Raw genomic sequence first — 24,031 nt, 5'->3', positions numbered from 1 at the left:
CACCGCTGCTTACAGGGCTGGGTTGGGTGAGGAAGGGGTCGAGAGGGTGGGAAGGTGGTCATCCTCTTGCTACCGGCGTTATGTCCGCCTTTGAGTCCGGTGGCCACAGTTGGCCGCACTTTCAGGTGTAAGGGTAGCGGCGCAGTACAGTCACGAAGAGTTGGAAGTACAGCAATAGAGTAGTATCAGAATCACCGACAATCTTGGATGAAGTGCACGTTTTTAAATTGTAGATGTGAAAACAATGTTTGCAGTCAAGCATACGTTGAATTATAGATGTGAGACCAATGTTTTCAGTGCAGTTTGGAAGTAAGCAGTTAGAATAATGTCAGCATCACCGACAAGCTTGCTGAAGTGCACGTTTTAATTGTAGATGTGAAAACAAAGTTGCAGTCAAGTGTACCTTGAATTAGAGATGTGAGATCAATGTGTGCAGTGCAGTTAAACGTAGCACGAATAACCTGTGGAGGACAGTCTGTAGAGGTAATAAACTTGGTGTGCAGCTCAATCCATGATTAAAAGCAGGAATTACCAATGGGTTGCAATGGGGCGCAGTACAGTGTATGATCGTATGTGAAAGAAACTTGGAATACAGTGTCAAACTAATAAAAACAGGTAATACCAATGGTGTCTTTCCTTGCAGCTGAGTGTCGCGTGTGGGTGATGGGCCATTCCTACGTTTCAAGGTTGGAGCAGTGGGCGAGGCTTAAGAGATGGGATCTGAACCTAGCGAGGACGCAAATTCTATGGCTGGGTTTCCCGGGAATGAGATGGGGCCAGCTGAAGGGCAGACTGCAGAAATATATGGCAGAACGGGGCGGTCCTCCCAGCATTCTGATTATCCATCTAGGGGGAAATGACTTGGTAAAGGTGGGGAGGAAAGCTTTATTGGAGGCCATGCAGAAAGATGTAACGACAATCACTAACGAAGTGGGAACCACGGAAGTTATTTGGTCTGAGATTGTGCCCCGCAGGGCCTGGAAGGGAGCACGATCGGGAGTGGCGATAGAGCAGGGCCGTAAGAGGGTCAACAGGTCAATGCAGAAATTCCTGGAAAAGAGGGGATTGGGTTGCATTAGGCATGCGCTGATACAGGATAAGATTGAGGGGTATTTTGAAAGTGATGGAGTACATGTCGGGGTGGGGAATGGATGTTTCCTACTGGACCTACTTGAAGCACTGTCGGCTGCAGGGTGTCGGTAGCTGGGTAGGTGGGGGGGCTCTGCCATCGACGGGGGCCTCTTTCAGAGCTGTGGCGGATTACAGGGCGATCTGGAAGCAGATGGACAGTAGGGGTACCTCTGCGGCAGAAGGATACAGTCTAAATACCTCTGCCCGGCACAGTAGGGTGCCCGAGCCAAGAACCTGGAGCCGAGGGGGTTCCAGCAGCGTCGGCGCCCCGTTAGTCCTTCGGGCGGTCGGGGGGCCTGAACCGACCGGGGGTGTGCCTCATCTTCCGCCCTGACAGGGGGGGCGGGAGTCTAACAAAATAAAGTGAATGTACTGCACCGTCTGAGCATCGACTCGCCGTGCAAGATGGCTCCTTGGGCATGCGGGTCAGCGAGAGGCTGCCGCTTTGGATCGCCTGTAAGATGACCCACCTACCAGTACCTGTGTTGTACTAAATAAACCTGCACCACTGCTTTCCCACTATTATGTCTCATGGTTTTCTTGGTATGTAAGTTGGCATGCAGGGCGAAGTAAGCCTGATGGTGTGGGCACTATGACCAACTCTGTTTTGTGACGTCACGTGACAGCAAGTTCTCTGATTGGTTGTGTTCTATTGCTGGTGCGGGTGAAAGGTAGAGGCGCGAGTCTGGGTGTCCGAGTCCAGGATCCTGTAGAGATCATAATAAGGTGATAATCTGGGCTTCCGGGAGCCGCAGGATCCCCAGGATCCCCTGCCATGGCCAGCGTGCATGAGAGCCTCTACTTCAACCCCATGATGACCAACGGGGTGGTGCACGCCAATGTGTTCGGCATCAAGGACTGGGTGACCCCGTATAAGATCTCCGTACTGGTACTTCTAAGCGAGATGAGCCGGTCGGGCCTTGCGCCCCTGCTTGAGAGGAGACGGCTGAACCAGCGGGTACTGCCACTTCTTCAGGTGAGAAACCCTCGAGACCACCGTGGTGGGGGGAGATTGCAGCTTTCATGGCAGCCCATCCCACGTTCAACCAGCCCTTTCTTTTGATTCCACAACATTTTATGTGACAGGACTTCTAGTTTATTGTCTCGGATTTTACACACTGAAAAATACGTCGCAGTATTTTTAAAGTGCAGTTTTTACAAATGCTAATGGGGATAATGAATGTAATTTCATAGATTTCTTGCTTTGGGGGTAACAGATTTCTAGTATTCTTCCTTGTATCTATTAGTTTTTACATAGCTCGGACACCAACCAGTAGGGAGTTAGAGCTCTTTACAAAAAACAGACAATACAATAACAATTCAATTGGTCTAAGTGGTCATCCTGAATGAGTTGTCGGGCTGACAGTGACAGCTGTGCCAATATTTGTTTTGACGTAACTGTTGCCATTCCTTTTCCTTAGGTACACCTTCCCTGCTGCTCAGCCAGGATGAGTGCTGGAGGGCTTTGTGATGTGTGGAATGCTGAATGCTTGGTGATGTCATAAAATGCATGGGTGCCTGGTGATGTGCTGAGTGTCATTTGGAGTGTGCCGGCTGAGCAGCAGGGAGGGCTGCTCGTGTTGGGGGCTATCCGCTATCTACATTCTGTTATCATCTACCATCTTACCTGGAACTTACCTTGTAACTAAGCTTATATAAACCATCTTTAGAATATACACCTCGGCTAATGGACTAATCTATTACAAAATTTTGGTGACGAATTGTAGTGAGTTTTGCATTCCCTTACAGCGTGACACCAGTGCTGAGCGAAGTTTTAAGGAATTGTATGGATGTTTAAAAATAAAGTCCATTACTCTGGTGCCTGGAACGCATGAGACTTACCTCTTTTAAAATACATGCGTGTGGGAGTCTTGGCATGTGTCAATGGCCCCAGGAGTTTTTCAATGAGCAAACAGTGACCACGCCTAATTTCAGGTTGGGCTAGCGTGCTGTGCATCGTCGTTGGGGGCATGCACGCGCCTGCAGCCACCTGACATGCGTCATGTCTACATGCCACCATCTTTGGAGTCTAAGGGGAAACCCGTGGCTGCTCTTCACCCGCGCATTGTCCAGCAAGATAAGATGCTTAACTCGCTAGGTTGGGCCGGAATCACCATTCCCACAGCACAGTTGAATATGATGAATCTAGTGCTTGGAGCAACCTACGGGAGTCTCCGCACCAGTTTTTCTTGGGACGGTATTGATGGAGAGACTTTTGAATGGGTGAAAGAGCAGCAAGCTTTTGATTGCCGGTGCAAGAAATTGAAATGATTTAGAATCTGGAACGCTTTGAGATTATGCAGCAGCCCTCAGCAATGTGTGATGAGTCAAGGACTTCGGCAGCGTCATTTATCTGGATCCATTTTTGCAGCACCAAGAGGCAAGCTAATGGTGTCATTGTTTTTGTTTTGTTTGTTGTCTGTTTCTCCTGCATGAGATCGCTCATCTGTTGAACTGGGAGTTTTATGGTATTTTCCATACTTATTATTTCAAGCAACTGATGTTTCTGCACTATGGGTTATTATTATTGTCACTATGCGTCTTTTTTTTATTTCATGCCATTAGCAGTTTCTGTTTATATTTCCTGGTGTACCCTTTTTGGGTGGTGCATGGGGGATACTCTACCTTAAAACACACAAGATGATGGACGGAATGTTTCACAATGGCAAAACATTCACCCCCAGTCACAGATCTGGGTTTAATCCATCGTTATTTTGCTCACCAAGCCACCCCAGTTCAGACATAGCCATATGCAAATCAGTCTTGACCCTGTGCCTCGAGGGAACAGTCCAGACCGAACTGCCAAGCCATGTCTTCCCTGGACCGGAATCAAGCATCCTAGGACCGGTTTCTGGCTATCAGCCGTCTTCAGCCAGGATAGCTTGACTACAGTGGCGTAGTGAGCAAGGGACCCACGTCTGGGCATACCCTTCCCACATAGGGTGGACAGCAAAACACACAAGATGATAGACGGAATGTTGCACAATGGCAAAACATTCACACCCAGTCACAGATCTGGGTTTAATCCATCGTTATTTTGCTCACCAATTTTGCGATGCAGGGCACGCTACGAAATTCATTTTATTAATTACATTGTTTACTTACCTCCAATTATCCATATGCCAGTTTTTAGCACCCCCCCACCCTGCCCCGCCCCTCTGCCCCACCACAACTCCCTCCACGGGCCGTGGCTGACAGAGTTGTAGGGTGGTGAGTACCCTAGTATAGAGTTGTGGGGTGGTGAGTACCCTAGCACAGACTTGTAGGGTGGTGAGTACCCTAGAACAGAGTTGTAGGGTGGTGAGTACCCTAGCACAGACTTGTAGGGTGGTGAGTACCCTAGAACAGAGTTGTAGGGTGGTGAGTACCCTAGCACAGACTTGTAGGGTGATGAGTGCCCTGGTACATAGTTGTGGGGATAGTGAGTGCCCTGGTACATAGTTGTGGGGTGGTGAGTGCCCTGGTACAGAGGTGTGGGGTGGTGAGTGCCCTGTTACAGAGGTGTGGGGTGGTGAGTGCCCTGGTACAGGGTTGTAGGGTGGTGTGTACCCTAGTACAGAGTTGTACGGTTGTGAGTACCCTGGTACAGAGTTGTGGGGTTGTGTGTACCTCAGTGCTGAGTGGTTCTTCCTGAGTGTTGAGTTGTAGCTGTTGAAGCATGTTTTTCTGAGATTTTTGTTTGGTCAGACATATAGGGAGGTTGTGTGTTACGTCTCGTCCACTCGAGGCTCGGTACACTTGTATATTTATCTTCTCTAAGGAAGGGAGATGGGAAAGATCACATTGTATTTGTTGATTGCTTTAAGATTTCTCATTTGTTTTGGAAATATTCTGTAAATTCATTTTGTGATTTTAATGCACGTATGTGTACATTAGGAATGTTCCATCAATCATTTGTGAATTTAATGTATTTAATGATTTGACAGTGTATCTTTATCCTCTATTTTCTTTCTTTTGGAAAATGTGCACGTTTCCGTCTTTTGCATTATTTCTGCCTATAGTTTTTCTAAGGAAAGAGGATATGTTGTGACTTAACTGTGGCCATTCCTTTTCCTTAGCTATACCTTCCCTACTGCAAAGCCAGGATGAGGTCAGGAGTGGTTGGTAATGTGTGGAATGTTGAATGCTTGGTAATTTCATAGGAAGCATGGGTGCCTGGTGATGTGCTGAGTGTCAGTTGGAGTGTGCAGGCTGAGCAGCTTGGAGGCTGCTCTTGGTGGGACTAGCCGCTATCTACATCCTATCTGTTATCATCTAGCCACTTACCTTGAATTTATCTTGTAACTAAGCTTAAATAATCTATGGAATATACATCTCGGCAAATGGACATTTGTGTGTTTCATTTATTGCCTAATGATTGGCTTTGTACAATTTTCAGGGATTCAATGCATGTTATATTCTTTCTTACTAGTAGACTCAGTTTTCATTTACGTCACGACTGCTATGTTCCTGTGTACATCTGCATCTTTACTGGTGCGCAAGCTTTTTATGTGTGGGCATTTTCACCACGATTCTGCTGTGTCTGTTTTCTTTATGGTAGTGTTGCTACTGTGGTTCTGTAGTGACACTTATTTCTGTTGTGGAAATAGATTTCTGGTATGCAAATGAGCCATTTTAGTGAGTGTCACCATTTATTTTTCTGCCAGGTGTAATTACTAAGTTTTCATATCTCGTTACATATCCCTTACTCATGGGATTGTTGTATGGGTGTGAACTGCTCATTTGTTTTGTTTGCCTACGTGCCCTTAGGTGAGGGATGGCTAAATGGGTTCAAGTACCATTTCTACAGTTTTCAATTTAGACCCTTAAATGAGGGATGTCTCAATGGGTGCAAGTCCCATTTCTACAGTTTACATTATAGACCGTTATGTGAGGGATGTCTAAATGGGGGTGTATGTCCCATTACTACGGTTTACATTTTAGACCCTTACACAAGGGATGTCTAATTTGGTGAAAGACCCATCTATACATGTTATGTTACAGGCCTTTACATGAGGGATGTATATGGGTGGTAACCCATATCTACATAGTTTGTTACATGCGCTTTCTAGGGGGATGTCTGGATGGGTTGCTAGTGTCCCATCGTTACGCTTTACGTTTCATACCCTTACATGAGGGAAGACTGGACGGTGTGTAAGTCACCCTGTGCTACACGTTTTGTTTGCTGCCCTTACTTGAGGGGTGGCTGTATGGGTGGGAGTACCCCATTTCTGCAGTGTTTGCCATGTGTCCTTACTTTAATGATGTTAGTTGGGTGTGAATGTCACGTGTTACACGTTACTCTACTTGCCCTTGTTTGGGGACGTTTTTACTAATGCTAATGGCCATAGACAATGAATGTTTGTAATTTCCTAGATTTCTTGCTTTAGGGTAACAGATTTGTAGTATTCTTCATTGAATTTATTTGTTAAAAAAAAAAAAATCATAACTTGGACATCAACCGAAAGGTTGTTAGAGCTCTTTACAAAAAAACAGACAATACAATAACAACAGAGTCACAATTCAATTGGTTTAAGTGGCCATCCGTGGAGAAGTGTGGCTCAGGGGTTAGAGGCAGCAGACCTGGAAGCTGAGATCGGTCCTGGACCAGGGTTCAATTCCCCGCCTCGGTGGTGTCTTGGGCTAAAAATTCCACGGACTCGATAATTCTCGCCCCGGTGCCTCCTCGACTAACGGGTTCACACTCTGCGACTCTGGGCAATAGCTTGCTTAATCTCCACAACGGCCCCTCGCGGCGGGATGCCTGACTTTCACCTTGTGGATACCCTGCTATCTCACAGGGGAATACCAGGAAGGGTTCCCTAAGCAAGCGCCGGGAAACCCACTGCGGGTAGCTGTGCGCTATATAAGCTCAACTACATTTACATTTACATTTACATCCTGAATAAGTTGTCGGGCCGACCACTGTGCCAAGTAGTATCCTCTTATATATCGGGCCAGATGGACAGTCCAAAAGCTGATAAAGAAACATGTAGGTTTTTAAGTCTCGGCTATAACGCGCTGAAAAGCGCGTTCTCGCCAGAGAACTATTGTCGGCGTCTCAGCAGTCTAAGAACACCGAAGTGAGACAAGACCTGCCGCGCGCAGCGTTTCCCCATAGGATAACGTTGTACGCGCGGCCAGGTCTTGTCTCCACAGAATTGCATTCCAGAGCGGATCGCGTCGCGCGCCTCTCTGGAATGCAGGGGGAGGCTGCAGAGAGGCGCGCGGCGCTGATAAACAGGCTGGCTGCAGACGCCGTGGTGTGGCACCGATAGGCAGGCATTGCTTCCTCCCGGCCGCTGTCCGTGTCCCACCCGCTGTCCGTGTCCCGCCCGCTGTCCGTGTCTTGTTAATTATGGTTAGTATCTCAGCATACGACACCACATCACTTCTTGAAGATACATTCACCCCGAACTCTTACAAGCTATATTTCACTTGTCATCCCCGTGAAAGCGTATTTTACAAACTACAAGTGTGTTCTCTCTTAGAAATACAGGCAGGTAATTCTCAAGCTCTTACATAAAAATATTTAGTCGGTGGACTTGCCTGCTAGGCGTGTAATATATACACGTGGTATAATCTACCTTGCTTTTACGAGAATGTATTCTGAAAATCCGTATTCGAAGGGGGCAAACCAATGTGCAGTGTCACCCGTGCAGACGTGTGTGTGTGGTGTACAGACTACCAGAGAGGAAGGTGGCCCCGCGATAATCCAACAGGCGTTATTGCCCGAGTGTATTTTTGCCCTTGGCGCATCTCCCAGGACCCGGATTATTGCAGGTAAAGTACCAAGCTCCCACACACCGTGCCCCCAATCAAGTAAAAAAAAGCCTGTTGCTTTTTCAGTAACCAGTCGCCAAAGAGGAAAAGAGGTGAATAACGTGGAAGGATAAACTTACCAGGCGGCTGCGAAGGGGGGGCCTCCATCATGTTGCAGACGGGGATTTGACTGGACACGGAGCGCGCGCTAATAGGATAATGTGGCTGTGATGTGAGCGAGTACAGCCTGCTCCTCGTCCTGACCTGCCGTAGTTTACGAATGGTGCTGGCGACTAATTCCAACTCAGCTTGCAGCGCTTTAGGCAACGCCACCTGCAGATAATTACCCGGCCGTCTGCTGAGGCAATCAGCAGCGCTTCTCTCGAAGAATAAGACGGGGGTCCATAGCGGGGCCACGCGACCGGTCCAGCGCGCTCTCCTACCGGGGGCCAAGGCAGGCAGGGCTATCCTTAAATTGCACAGCCAACGAAACTCCTGGGCAAATGTGGTACGGGGATAAACAAGGGCATGGCGAAAACATGGCAACAGTCACCACATGCAAAACTCGATTGCTGTTTAATTTCCTAAATTATAGCGCGGAGGACAATTACTGTGTCTTGCAAACCCTCAAGGAGAGCTCGGTGACAGCAGATCAGAGGTGAGCTTGTGAAAGCTTTTCAGTCGGCGTCGTCTTCCTTCTCTCAGGTTACACCAGTTGTAGGCAAAAGCACTCCTGCATGAAAAATTAAACAAATTATCTTGTAATCAACTGTAGGATTAGCCCGGCATTTCTATTTGAAAATAAGTCTAGTCGAAGGTTTCAGGGCGACTGGAGTTACCTTCATTAGGTTCCAGAAGCTACATTTCATGTTTGTAGTGGCATTGGTACGTTCAAAACACCCCAATGACTTATTTTATGTCATTGTCTTTGAGGCCTTGTAGTGTCTACTGCACAATAGGGCTTCTTCTCTTATAAAAATAAGGACCAGGCACACACACCACCAGCCATCAGTGCACAATTTCTACAGGCACACACAACACCAGCAATCAGTGCACACATCAATTGTTAGCGCATCCACAAATAACTATTGTAGCAATCGCAGTATGGCGCACTTTACCTTCAAACATATTCATCTAAAGCGCAGCATGCCACCATTGCTACAAAAATAAATAAAAAACTTTTTAGCCTACAATTTATATACTTTTGGTGCAACTGGTGTTGCAATATTAAGCAATGCCAATAGCTCAAACTTAATTAACCCGAGACCTATTGCATTGTAAATGCTTGTTAGAGCTTGGAATTGGTGCTTGCCAAGCGTAATATCCAGAGCTTGAAGTGCATAAAAAAGGTATGGAAACTACGATTAGTGCATTTGGGTGGGGTCAGCAAATTTGGTGGCTTGGCTACAAGAAGTATGGGAACTGTTCGTGTGCTATGGAACGTTGTTTCCAGTAGATCCCTAGACTGGCGCCAAGTATAACAAAGTGGTTGGCTTATGTCCAGAAGTGCACCAGATCTGAAATAGCAGTATTGACCAACCTCTGACATAGAGGGAAGGGCAGACCAAACCTCACACAGAAGGACACAGTCTTGTTGGCAAAACAGGCTAACACTGAAGAGAGGATCCCATGATAACACTGGTTGGGAGATGCATACCTATGTAATTATTCACTGCAGGAGTTTTAGAATTGATCCAATACTGCTACCCTTCGAATTGGAGACGGAATAATTCCTCGGTTGCTAACTAAGGTAAAAATCATTACCTAATGCGCCATCCTCACACTTGTAACAGGACATTCATGATATCCTGCGACTTTCTCTGACCCACAAATGTACTGTAGTAACCGCTTACTAACAAAACTAAATACATAATACAACAATACTAAACAATCCCCCTTTAAAAAAAAAAAAATTTTGTCGCAAGTAAACATCTCCAAATCTTGTTTTCGTTTTTACAATTCTACCTTTTCGAGGTTTTTACCCCTTTAGTTTCACAGTTATCTTCTTCTTGTGCATCATCACTACACATTTGTTGTGTACTCTTCTTGGGAACCTGTTTCTCTTCCAATGTGCCATCAGCACCATAATTAGCAGGTTTCTCACAAACTGCAGTTTTATCAGAATTATTACCAGAGTTAATGCCCCTATCAGAAGATAGGTCCTGACCATCCAACCACCAAAAGTTACCAGCAGTGAACACGCATTCTTCACTTGTCCACTCAAAGCCTTAGCTGGTGCAAGATGGCTACAATGTCATACTTTACCATTCTGCAACAAAGCATTATTATTCACCACTTTAACAATTCTCTTGGGTTTGCTGAATCGGCTCCTACCGTTAGCAAATTGTTTTCACACTCTTCTCTCGTTCCCATTGTCCCTTACTCAGATTTGCTAGTCTAGTACTATATTTGCAATCATAATATAGTTTTTGTTCTTTGAGACTCCAAAGTACACTTCCATACTTCTTGAATATCACACTCAACCATTTCACTCTTCTTCATCCAACCTGGGTTCACTTTGAAATGAGTTAGCCTACCTCTCATTAATAAAAGCAGGCTTTTACCAACAGTACCATGATAAGTGGTTCTACAAGTCCCATGAGATGCTTTCTTTATTAGCAAGTTGCAAAATACCTTTAATGTTATACGGTTCACTCTCTCAACAATACCATTCCCACTGGGATGATACAACGCAGTGAACCGTTGTTCAATCCCAGACACTTTTAGGTATTCTGTCATTTCAGACGATTTGAACTGCACACCATTGTTGGAAAAAATAATAGCTGGAAAACCCTCCCTTAGAAATATTGAATCCAAAAAAGAAATTACTGTTCTTGTGTTGATCATGTCTACAACACTGACTTTCAGCCATTCACAATCTATTCCTTTACCTCAAGTAAAACTTCATTAGTATTTTCCGCTTCGATCCACTCGCCCTACTAAAATTGTCTTGGAATCCTATAAGGGACACATTTGCACTGGAAAACCTGTGCCTCCAGATTCTTGTCTATTTCTGTCAGAAGTAAAGACATTCTACGGTGTAAATCTGCTGTAAATATTTTTACTCCCGGTACATACTGAATGTTGTATGTAAAATCATGTAACCTCCTAGAAAGTCGAGCAATCCTTGCAGTAGCATTAATTAGACTTTCAGTATTCAAAAGTTTGGTAAGACGTTTGTGATCACAACGTAACCTAAACTTTCTGCTGCTTACATTTTTTTTAAAATGTTCTAATGCCCACACACCCACGCCAATGTCTCTCGTTCCATGACCAAGTACCTTTCCTCAGTAGGTGTGAGTAAGCAATATAAAAAAGCAATCAAAGCCTCTTTATTGTTACTTTCAGCTCGTGTAAGGACACTACCCAATCCTCTACTGCTAGCATCGGTGGTAACAATAGTACATGCCAAACGGTCAAATCCCTGCAGATTCGGTGCTCTGCCAATGGCGTTCTTAATTTCTTCAAAAGTTTGCATTCAGGCATTATTCCGAACAAAAAGTGTTTTGTTTTTAAGTAAAGATATCATAGCATTGGTTTTCTCAGACAACTTCTCAACAATCTTTGCATATAATTCAGTTAGACCTAAAAATGACCTGAGGTCATCTGTAGATTTAGGTGAGAGTGCATCAGTTATAGCCTTACCAGGCTAGCTTTATGTCTAATACCAGAAGAACTGACTTCATGACCCAAGTAGGTAACTTTCTGTTCAGCGAACCTAAATTTTGAGATTTCCGCCGTCACATCTATTTTTGTAATATGCACATCACTTCTCTCAACCTTTCATCATGGATTTTTGTTTTTGGCGTCCATAACCAGTATATCGTCCTGAAAGAAAACAACTCTGCATATCACCAGACCACCATCTTTCCTAAAACTAAGTTTTGGACGAATATTAGTATCGCTGGAGGTGTTTGTATGGGGATATTTTTGCCGCATTCCAGACGGACTTCAGAGTCCAGGAGCCTCGACTTCACGCCACCTGGGGAGCATCCGTCATTCCTGCCAGCTCCTATTTAACGCCTCTCGGTACCCGCTGCGCGGGACGCACGCGGGTGCGTGCCTGGCGAAGCCCGGGCCAAGGGCGGGCCCGTTCGAGCACGCAAGAGGACGGGCCGGGCCACCCCTCTAACTTTACTGGCTTACCGAGGTTAGTTTACCTTGAATTATTTTTACTGTACACTGACAATATTAGATTTGACCTGTTTTTTTTTTATCTGGCCAAGTTATTTCGATAGCCAAACCTTAAGATGGCTACTGGAGGTGGAAAGGGCAGGAGTACCATTCCTAAGAGCGGGTCTGTGGCAGGGACATTGGACCAGTTCATAATCAGAGCAACATCAGTACTGGCCCACGAAATAGCCATGACTGACGACGTCTATCGTTGGACCCTACTCACTCTAAATGCTCATCTTTGGGAGGGCTAATACATGCTAAGTCACCTGCACAACCTGAAGATGTGGTTATTGGCTCTCAGGCCTCGGGAGGGGATAAAACTTTGCCCTCGGGTGACTTAACAACTCCAGCAGGCACTGTCCAACCTTTGGGACCCTCACCTGTCACTTTGTTTGGCGCCACAATAATGAGGGAGTACGCCCACAGAACACCCCCACGTGTTTTAACAAGGTCTGTGCACAGCTCTTCTCTGCATACCTATGCCCCAGAACCGGACCCCGCAGTAAAGAGAAAACGGGGTGGGGGTCCACAGAGGAAAAAAACCGCAAAAACCCGGAAAGCCAACAGTTCTGGTGTATTGGAGCTACCAGTTACGCCACCACTATTGGAAACTATACCTTCAATTCCCTTATTGGGTGCTCTGCATTTGGACATGGCTGGTGGACACCTTCCCCAACTTGATGAGGACTTTTGGGACAAACTGGGTGCTTTACTCACTACATCTCTCAAACCAATTATTGAAAGACTCGTACTTATAGAACATAAACGTTCGCATTTAGTTTCACCTCCTGTGCCTAACAACAACAGTGAAAAGTCATTGGGGGGTCATATTGTTACAACTGCGAATGTAATGTGTAATCCCTCTGCGTCTACCAATCCACTATCTACCTCTTCTCCTCCCAATTTGCCACCAATATCTACCAGTGGGAATGAAGTGGTTGGGTCTATCTTGAATCAATATGGTGGGAGAGACTTTATTGTGAATGAGAGTGTAGGACCATGCCCACCAGGAGGCAGTTCGGTGCCTAGTACCAGGGGACAAGATAAAGCCCATGACCACCGTACGTGCTCATTTGGCCAAGGCGAAAGGAATCCCAGCCTGCCTTGTATTGACTTACCACCTCCATCAATCCCTTATGTTGTTATTTTGGCTGGCGTGGCGTTTCTAAACTGGAGCAGAGTAAAGAGGAGTCGCACACTGAACTAAAAAATAAGTGCACTCATTGGCTAAATGTGAACAGACCACTTCCTCCTCATGTGTATAGTGAAATTTTACTTGTCCGCAGAGTTGGTTGGGTGGGACAAAGAAAGAAATGTTTTGAGGGTGACTGTATTTTAATTAACATTAGAGACAGGTGAGCGGTAGAACATATATGCGACTGGCAACAGACGCGGGAGGCTACTGGGATACAGCCCCTTCCTCTAACCTACTTCTATTCTCCCTACTCTTTTAATTATTCACCTGAGAGACAGGTAAGATGGGAGACTAGGCCCCAGGCCGACAGTGCAAATTACAGGTTCCGTAAATACAATACTTTGTCATCAGTCACCTTTCCCCAAAGCAACAGATTTAGTGCTCTAGATCAGGTGGATTGACTGAACCATAATAGCCAACACCTAATCCCCAAGGACCCACAGCAAGGTCTTCTGCCTAGCACTAGCGGGGTCCAGGCTGACGATTATACACCGACCAGATGTAAGGAATTAGTGAGAATAAAACCCCCAACAGGAATATCAGACGTCACAAAACAGTTTATGGATAGTATTATGCCCTCCTGGGTGGGGGTAGCCCCGACTGTATTCGAACGGGGGGTCCCAATAGCGTTAACTAACGTCAGTAAAGAACAGAGGGTGTAACTGGCCCTAATTATTCTCTGCCGAGGAGTAATGCTATTGTAGCACTAGAGGACCCCTTAGGGGCAGCAGTTCGCCCCATTGAAGTTGACGTTGAAATATCTGATGACCGGGTGGAGGCGTGCTTGCTCTGTAGCCCTGAGAGGGGGGAGGCCGTTTTAGCCACACAGAATATTAAGACAGCTATACCGCAGGGCTTAAAGATGTCTTGGAATCTAGCTGGATTAAATGCTAAAATGGACCATCTGGATTGGGCTAATTTTATCGATATTCACGAGATTTGCTTTTTCCAGGATACATGGTCCTTGAAACCCCTTCATAGAGAAGGGTTCGCCACATATTGTAATGCTGCTGTCCAAGGGCCTAGGGGAAGACCAACAGGAGGTTTGTGTATATGGGTTGGACTACATCTGGGTTGTGCAGTTAAGGTGATTGAAACCCATTCCCCAGATATCTTATGTATCCTCCTCTTCTCCAGTAAATTTCCAAAGGTGGCTATTATCAATGTCTACTCCCGCCCTGTGAGGAAAGGACAGACATCCCAGACGCTAGACTGCGTGGCCGCTTTTATTTTCCCGCTGCCCGAGCATGTCCATTGGATCATTGGTGGGGATTTTAATTGCCACTATGAACCTTTAACTGGTTTACCCCAGCCTATCATGAGTGACGAGGACTCAACGTGGGGAATCTCAACGTGCAACCACTACCCAATAAGGGGCCGGACCCCTCTGGTCCTACAGTTGACTTCACTTACCTTTGGTCATTCATTGAGGGCCTGCAATGGTCGCTTACATGATGACAATCCAGGGAAACATACCTTTGAAAGGAAAGGTCAGGCATCAACGATAGATTATATCCTAGTAAGTGTGGATCTTTGGCACAGGATCATGAACTTTTCGGTTCAGACTCGTGTTGAAAGTGACCTTAACCCGCTGGTTGTAACCTTGGATTGGTGCCAAGTGACAGCTGGCCAGGCTTCAACTAACCCACCCCCACTTGATTTAATAGCAACTAATGGTGGTCAAAGAATCTGCTGGGGAACGTTCCTACAATCACCAGAGGCAATGGCTACCCTGTACAAATCCATCATTCCATTTTTGGAAAAGGCAAGATCTACTATAGACATTAGCGATGCTACCGATTATTTAGAGGTGTTGGGGGGAAAAAACCATCTGGACCTGGTTGAAACCCTGGCAGGTTTCTTCACTAATAGCTCAATCCCCAAAAGAAATGAACATAGAGGTATAAACCCCTGTTATAATAGGGCTTGCAGAGACGCAAAGAGTGCTCTGCTGACTAAACTAAGGGAGGGTGACAACGAGAGTATCAAGGAAGCAAGGGCACATTTTAAAAGAATTATTTTACTTGCTAAAACTGAATGGGAAATTGACAGATGGCAGGCTATTAAAAAAGCATTAGAGGAAAAGGATTCAAGAGGATTCTGGAACCTTGTGAAAACAGGAAAACCAGAGGGCAGGTCCGCAATAGAGCCAAACGTTGGGAAGGAGGTTTGGCGAAGTCATTTTAAATCTTGATATTCAAAGTCCCATCTAGGGACCACTGCGATGGGTCCGCCTGGACTTGATTGTATTGAACATATTCATGTCCCTCTAAACGAGATACCTCCCTTGCTCGCTAGCTGAGGTGTCAATGGCCCTGACCAAAGTTATACCAAACAAGGCTCCCGGTTTGGATCAGGTCCCAGGGGACATGTTTAGATCTGAACAGGTAGTTTGGGCTCCATACCTGCAGAGTTTTTTAACGCAATACTGCATGGCTAGAATTCCCCCCCCCTCCCCCCCCAACTTGGGCGGGTGCCGAGATCATCCCTATTTATAACAAGCATTTTCAATGCAATAGGTCTCGCATTTATGAGAGTTTGAGCTATTGTCATTGTAAATGCCAATGCCTTTTTTTATGTGTTGCTTTTAAAACAGATAAATAAAAGGCATTGTTATTTATAATGCTAATAGCTTAAACCAGGGTTCTCCAAACCGCTCCTAAACTTTCGCAAATGTGAGACCTATTGCATTGCAAATGCTTACTATAAAAAAAATTAAAAAGCCTCAGGAGACAGCGTGTCCTGCCTGCAACAGCCGGCAGGACAAATCTATTTGAGAAAATAGTGCTCGGAGGATGTAGTTAAAGCCTACCCGGCAACAACACACTTAACGGGGTATATTGCCATGGAAGGCTACAAAATGAGACATGGCAGTAGTAAGGAGGGACTACTAAGCCTTTTGACCAATGAATAGCCATATTTTACGGAGGACAATGAGACAAGCCAATTAAAAATGTGGGCGGAGCATCAAGTCCCTACCTCAATACAGCATGCTTCACAGAGCAGCGCATGATTTTACTAGGCTTGACCTAAAACAAGCATTGACAAAGTCATTAAGTCTGGCCTTCTTTAGATGGAAATGCATTCATTTAAACCTGAATAAACAGCTTCTCCCAAAGTCCTTTATGTTTATCCGACTAACCCCTAAAACATCAGAATCATGGTTAAGGTAGCTTACATCTTTGACCAATGGGCTGAAGTTCTTAAAAAAATCTTTCCCAGTATCAAAGAATAAAGAGAGTGAGCAGGTAATGAAATAGAGAAATATGCAAAGTGAAATGAAAGCTGGAGAGTCCTATGTGGCAATTGTTTCAACAGAGGTTCTGCAACAGAATCTTTAAAGAATGGGAAGCCAAAAACAGCATACATTTAATGGATAATGGTTAAGGGCTAAAAGAAAAATCCCAAATTCTACCCGCAAAACTGTGGCTTTGCCTCTGTATCCAATTAGCTTACAAACTTAAGGGCATATTTACAAGCTGCTTGTGCCACTTTTGTGTCACTTTTCCCATGTTAAAAGTGACGCAAAAGTAGCGAAAGGGGCTTGTAAATAAGCCCCTTAGTGACTGCCATGAAGCTGAAGAAGCAGCAGCATAGGAGAAACACCTCTTGTGGTGTAGTTTTAGGACCCATGCCTTCCTCCTTAAGTAGCAAAAAACACAGTTGATGGACAGAATGTAGAACAATGTCATACATTCACCCCAGTACAAGGATCTGGGCCTAAATCCATCGTTTTTTTGCACTCCACACCACCCTGGGTTAGACACTGGCTATATGCAAATCAGCTCTGACCCTGTGCCTCATGGGAACAGTCCAGTCCGAACTACCAAGCCATGTCTTTCCCAGACCGGAATCAAGCATCCAAGGACCGGTTTCTGGCTATCAGCCTTCATCAGCCTGGATAGCTTGACTCCAGTGGTGTGGAGAGCCTGGGACTCACGTCTGAGCATCCCCAGCCCACTCGGGGTGAAATTGCAAAAAACACAGTTGATGGACAGAATGTAGAACAATGTCATACATTCACCCCAGTACAAGGATCTGGGCCTAAATCCATCGTTTTTTTGCACTCCACACCACCCTGGGTTAGACACTGGCTATATGCAAATCAGCTCTGACCCTGTGCCTCATGGGAACAGTCCAGTCCGAACTACCAAGCCATGTCTTTCCCAGACCGGAATCAAGCATCCAAGGACCGGGTTCTGGCTATCAGCCTTCATCAGCCTGGATAGCTTGACTCCAGTGGTGTGGAGAGCCTGGGACTCACGTCTGAGCATCCCCAGCTCACTCGGGGTGAAATTGCAAAAAACACAGTTGATGGACAGAATGTAGAACAATGTCATACATTCACCCCAGTACAAGGATCTGGGCCTAAATCCATCGTTTTTTTGCACTCCACACCACCCTGGGTTAGACACTGGCTATATGCAAATCCGCTCTGACCCTGTGCCTCATGGGAACAGTCCAGTCCGAACTACCAAGCCATGTCTTTCCCAGACCGGAATCAAGCATCCAAGGACCGGTTTCTGGCTATCAGCCTTCATCAGCCTGGATAGCTTGACTCCAGTGGTGTGGAGAGCCTGGGACTCACGTCTGAGCATCCCCAGCCCACTCGGGGTGAAATTGCAAAAAACACAGTTGATGGACAGAATGTAGAACAATGTCATACATTCACCGCAGTACAAGGATCTGGGCCTAAATCCATCGTTTTTTTGCACTCCACACCCCCCTGGGTTAGACACTGGCTATATGCAAATCAGCTCTGACCCTGTGCCTCATGGGAACAGTCCAGTCCGAACTACCAAGCCATGTCTTTCCCAGACCGGAATCAAGCATCCAAGGACCGGTTTCTGGCTATCAGCCTTCATCAGCCTGCATAGCTTGACTCCAGTGGTGTGGAGAGCCTGGGACTCACGTCTGAGCATCCCCAGCCCACTCGGGGTGAAATTGCAAAAAACACAGTTGATGGACAGGTGTTACCTCGAAACCGGGCCGGTCCTCGGATGCTTGTTTCCGTTCTGGGAAGGACATGGCTTTTGTAGTTCGGACTGGACTGTTCCCATGGGGCACAGGGTCAGCGCTGATTTGCATATCGCCATTGTCTAACCCAGGGTGGTGTGGAGTGGAAAAACGATGGATTTGGGCCCAGATCTTTGGACTGGGGTGAATGTGTGACATTGATCCACATTCTGTCCATCACTGTTGTGTTTGCAATTTCCTCCTTAAGTATGCACGTGCTGGGAGGAGCATATGTGACAATTCCGGAAAACCACAGCAGCTTTAGGCAATGCTCGATCTGCAAAGAAAGACGCCCTCTTGAAGAATGTACCCATGGAAGTCACTAAAGCAAGGTTTCCCTCATCACATTCATCTATGGTTTCCACCAGGGACATGCATGTCTACTAGTTTAGAATCTGTTTCCAACTATCCAAAAATGATTTTTATTGGCAATTACAGCTTGATTGTGAATGGAACATATGCCATTATCATGGTTCTGCAGCGGAATGCACTCTAAAAGGTTCGTTCTTTTTACTTCTCATATATGGTAGACTGTGGTGCAAAATGCTTGAACCAATTGCACAAAACATTTCTTGCAAGGTGCTCCTGTCGTCTTTACAGTGTGAGATGACTCGTTAGATTTGCTCTATTAGTCACTTGGTGACTAGTTTATTTAAATATTATTAACTTATGAATATAAAAAAAAAGGTAAACAGCAGCCTGCTGGAAGTTCAATGTCCCAGTTAGTCTGAACTTCTTCTGTCCTCTTTAAAGAAACCCGTTTTACAAAAATATCATGGGTGGCGAGGTCAATCTTTGTGGTGTTTGCACTGGCGAGTGCATCTCAATATTAACGTAGCATGGTAAAGGAAGCAAGGCTTGTGAACAGGCATGTGTATGTAACATCTGTGAAGGTTCAGGTTTTTTCCCAAAGAGGCACACCAGGAGAGCAGGGGCATTGTGGGAAGCAGAGCAGGGCATTCAAACATGCCTGCACCAAAGTATAAAACAGGGCGTTCGGGGAATCTGTCAGAAGCAAAGAAAGTGCAAAACTCAGTGAAGAAAACAGAAATAACGAGCACCTGAATACACTGTACAAACATATTGTGTAATCCGAAAAGTAAAGGTTTAACGGTTCTCTGTGTAAATTAAACAAGTATCAGTTCTGTTCCTATTGTGAAGCATTCTGACGCCTTCGGGTAAAGTCCGCGCTATATAAAAACGCATTAAATAAATAACTAAATAAAAAATGATACCCATTGCAGTGAGGAGTTTCGTAAGTGTGGACTTGGCGCCGTCTCTGCACATGTCACGGTGTATGCGGTGGCTACTGCCATAGCACAGGGATGCAGGGCTGCTGAAAAAAATCAAAGTGCGCACTGAAAATAAAAAGTGTAAGCAGTGCCCTGAGCTGCGGCGAAAAGACACCCGAGCTTGGGAGACGAGTGTCTGGGCACCCCCAAAGCAACGCCGAATATTGGGAATACTCACTGTTACCTGGCAGCGTAGACTGCCTCTGTGCCCACACAAAGCGATAAACGAGCGCAGGCGGGCCCGCGGCCCTTGTCCTTCTTATACTTCCATGGCCCTGGTCTGCCCCCTGTCCTCGGGCTCGGGTCGTGCGCAGCTGATATTAGACCCGGGTCTTTGTCCGTACTCTCGTTCTGTGGCAGGCGGGCACGCGCGCGCTCGCTCAGTGCGTAGGAGGGACGCACTGGTCCTTGTTCTCTTACGCATCTGTATAGGAGGCCGAAAGGGGGCACGCGCCGGCAGTCAGACAGACGGACGGACCGAGCGCCATGGAGCCGCCGCTGCTGCTCACCGCCTGCCTCCTGCTGCTCGGCAGGGCCCGCGCCGACCTCTCAGGTGAGTGCGAGGAAAGAGGGGGGGGAACATCTCACCCTCGGGGAGTGGAGGCGGCTGGGGGGAGGTGTCTGTATGTGTATGTGCGCTCGTGTGCCTCTGTGTGTGCTCGTGTATGTGTCTCTGTGTGTGTGCTTGTGCGAAAAGCAGGGGCTGTGGCTGTGTGTGTGTGTGTGTGTGTGTGTGTGTATGCATGAGGCTTCCAAGGAGAGAAAGAAGAGACAGGAGAGGGTGAGCGCGCGACCTGATCCGGCTGCGTGCGCATAACAGCCTCTTGTCCGCTCTGCCTAGTCCTTGAAAGTAAAAAAGCCTGACACGATTACAAAAGACTCGCTCTGCGACATGCAATCGCAGGGCGAGACCTAAAAAGGGCTCCCCTCTAGAACCGGCAAATTACAGGCCTATCAGCCTGATTGATGTAACACAAAAGATCTTTGCTCGTGTTCTATTGGGGAAGTTGCAGATCTGGATGGACCAATACAATATATTAACTCCCCTACAAGCTGGATTTAGGTCGAAGACATCTACAATAGATTAGCTGTGGTCTAAACAGCTGATCTATTGGAAAACCATAAACTTGGAAGGGGCTCTCTCTACCGAACGTTCATGGACTTAAAATCCGCGTCCGACATGGTGGATCGAGATCAGTTGTGGGGCCTTTTGCTCGAGATGGGTGCGCCAGCTTACCTTTGCCAACAGCTTAAACGCCTTCATGATGGCACTTTTGCCAGAATAAGATTTGGGAATGGCGGGAATCTATCGGCTCCTTTTCACGTTGAGAAGGGAGTGAGACAAGGCTGTGTGCTTGCCCAACCCTTTTTTCCATCTTTCTCAACGGACTAATTAAGGACCTTTTGGCTGTTGGGGATATAGATTGCCCGAAACTTGCTAACCGCAAAATACCTGCACTAATGTTTGCGGATGACACGCTATTGCTATCGAAAACACCCATGGTGATGCAGCGTGTCCTAGTGGTTTTTCATGCTGACTCAACCAACTATCCGCAACCTAAATTGGATTCCAATTCCTTAGAGATGGTAACGGTTTTCAACTATCTGGGCCTTACTCTAAATGAGAAATGGAATGGGATCCACAGATCAATAAGGCAAATTTGAAACTTATCCAGGCAAGTGGGGGGATTCTGAAAGTACATAGGAACTGCGCCGTAAAAGTTATCGACCCGCCCGCAGAAATATATAAGGTTCAGGCAAGGGGAGCAACGTTGTATGGAGCTGAACTCTGGGGCCACCGTCCTTGTAACATCCTGATAGTTACTGAAAATAATTTTTAAGGCAACTCCTGGGCCTCCCGCAAAGTACCTCTCTAATTCCACTCAGGATGGACCTGGGCATAGCTCCTATTGCTGATTTGATAGCTTTTCACCCGCTTTTCTATTCGCGAAGGCTATGGAGCACCCCAGAGTTGGAACACTATAGAGAGGAGCTTAAACCAGTTTTGTCTATTCGGGGGGCGAGGCAGATTCCCTGGCTGTCTTTTTTACGAAATGAATTTGGCAAAATAGGTAGAAATGATCTGTGGGTTGCACCTGAAGAGTCCTGTCCTACTATATCCAAACAATTCTTAACATCGGCCCTAAAAAAACAGAGACTGGCAAGTATGTTCCAGACAGCAGACTCATCTATTCTTACCTCCAGGTTTCTAGACATAAAGCAGCACTACAGTTTGGAACCTGTGTTAGACATTATTCAACCCCTTCTAGCCAAGAAATTGTACCTTCAATTTAGGCATGGAACGCTACCCCTCTATGCATTTACCTACAAATGGGTGGTTGCAAAATAGCTGTTATGCCCCGGGTGCAAGACTGTGGAAGGAACAGAGATCCATGTGATCTTTTTTTGCCCTCTATATAGTGCTGCTAGATCTAAATGGGTCCTCCAACTCTGTAGGACTGTGGGTATTAGAAACTACAGAGAGGTCTATAGGTTATTTAAACATGATACCTATCCAGTTTTTGTGGTGGCAATTGCTAATTTTTTATTCGCAATGTGGAGCAATCGAAGATGCCTTGTTAGTACTTAGAACAGCAACCCAAGTTGTCGTGGCTCCACCTAAAGTTCAATTTCCCTGATTTTTAAATGTTAATAATTGAAGCCTACTCTCTTTTAGCCTTCGCACTAATTTATTTATATTTTTAAATACTATGTGCCATAGGCTGATGTCATGCATTACATGACTAATGTTATCCTTAATTGTGATACATGTATGCGCTTGTTGCACTTTATGGGCCACTCCCTTGTGAGGGCGTGACCCTTTTCCCTTTTGGGAATATCTCGCTAACATCTCTAACTTACCTTTTATTTTTTCAAGTTTTTATTATGTGATTTTATGATGAGTATAAAAATTTTACATTACTGTACTTTTATGGCAGAACCTGCCGAAATAAAGTTTCTTTGCTTGATTAATTGTATTCTTAGGAGTATTTGTTTTCTCTTTATTTCCATCAGAAAGAATAGCCAGGTGGCGGAGTCACAGCCTTGGTGCATCTTTCAGAAAGCTCAGCTTTTTTAAACTAAAGTTATGATGTCTTTAAGGCTTCTATCTACCGTCTATCAAACCTCTTCTGAATACTTTTGTTCCTTGCGCACATCACAATCTGATCCCTCACCAATTCGTCATGTAGGTTTCCAAATCTGCCCTTGATTGCTAAATTCTTAAGAACAGAAACATAGTCATTAATACATTCATTATGCTTCTGCTTACGTTTAAAAAAATGCACAACGAGAAACTGCGATAGACTATGGGTGAGTTGTGATCATCAAGATCAGAAAAAGCACTTTTGAACACCTCAAAGTCTCCTCCTCTTTTAGGTTTTTGCATCTGGTTGTACACTTTTAAGACCTTCAGGACCTAACGTTGTAATGGGATTCGTTTTTTTCCTGTCTGTCAAGGGATTCTGACCATTTTAAAGGCATAGGTTTGTCATATTTCTGGGAAATCTTTGTTAATTGAACCATTGATTACTCTTTCCTATCACATGTTCAAATAGCAGGGTCTCAAGCTATTGAAGCTGCATCCAAATTGTTGGATGCCATTGGAGAGTGGAGGCTGACTAATTGAGCTCCTCACAAGAGGGCCACAGTGTATGCACATATGTAAGACTGACTCAGTGGATCTATTGTTCTTGCAATTTGTAAAATACTTTTCTGTTTTATTTACAACCTGGTTTAATTAACCATTCTCAATTCAATAGAACTTGATTATATGATGATCCACCTTGTGTCCATCATCATTCGCCTTCTTTATTTGAAAATTCCTTTCACCCTGTTCTTGCTGTTTTTGATCCATCTCGTTTATTAAAAAAATAAATAAAAACATCAAGAGATCTATACCATAATATCTAAAAGTAAATGGTCTATTTTATTGGTGGTTTTTTTGTTTAGGAAGGGGGTTAGAACGTAAACTTACTATCCTCTTTTTTAAAACTATTTTATGAGGAGGTGGTCAAAATCCACGACTGCTCCGTAAAGCCTCTTCTTTGTTGCCTTTAACCTGTTGATCAACCGATTTTCCCTGTTCCTTTCTCCTATTTAGGTTGCAGTCCTGTCTGGTTTCGTAAAGACATATTGGGAACTTTCAGAAAGTTGACCCAGGAATGCATTCCGCCTGCTGATTAGCATTGGCTTTGTGATTTGTAACTTGTACATTTTCTCTCTTTCTATTTGCTGGCTTTATTTGCTTTGGGCTCTCCAGGTTCAGTTTGTCCCTCCCATTGCCCAAAGCCTGTTTACTGCATTTTCCCACAAACTCACTTTCTGTAAACAGGCCTTTAAATATTATTGTTATCTTGTCACATTGGCTGTGCATTCACAGGCCAAGGTCAAAAGTTTGGCGCTATCTTCAGAGGGCACTTGTGTTACTTTTCTTTCTCTGACTACAAAGTGAGAGGATTTGTGTGGCTATCTTGCTGGA

The 24,031-nt window shown here is 45.4% G+C and overlaps 1 protein-coding gene across 1 annotated transcript in view; it reads left to right on the top strand.

Moving 5' to 3' along the window:
- Nucleotides 1-1,777: 1,777 nt before the first annotated feature.
- The window catches only part of ANAPC5 (anaphase promoting complex subunit 5), a 140,355-nt gene continuing 118,101 nt past the window's right edge, over nucleotides 1,778-24,031 (top strand). Inside the window, exon 1 of the mRNA XM_078667511.1 lies at nucleotides 1,778-2,107. Within this exon, the coding sequence (XP_078523637.1) occupies nucleotides 1,907-2,107 (201 nt within the window). The 5' untranslated portion in view covers nucleotides 1,778-1,906. The remainder of the gene's footprint in view (nucleotides 2,108-24,031) is intronic.

The sequence above is a fragment of the Lissotriton helveticus genome, chromosome 11 (assembly GCF_964261635.1).
Source record: "Lissotriton helveticus chromosome 11, aLisHel1.1, whole genome shotgun sequence".
NCBI lineage: Eukaryota > Metazoa > Chordata > Amphibia > Caudata > Salamandridae > Lissotriton > Lissotriton helveticus.
Note: the sequence above shows the minus strand (reverse complement) of the source record. Positions and strands in the feature narration are given on the sequence as shown.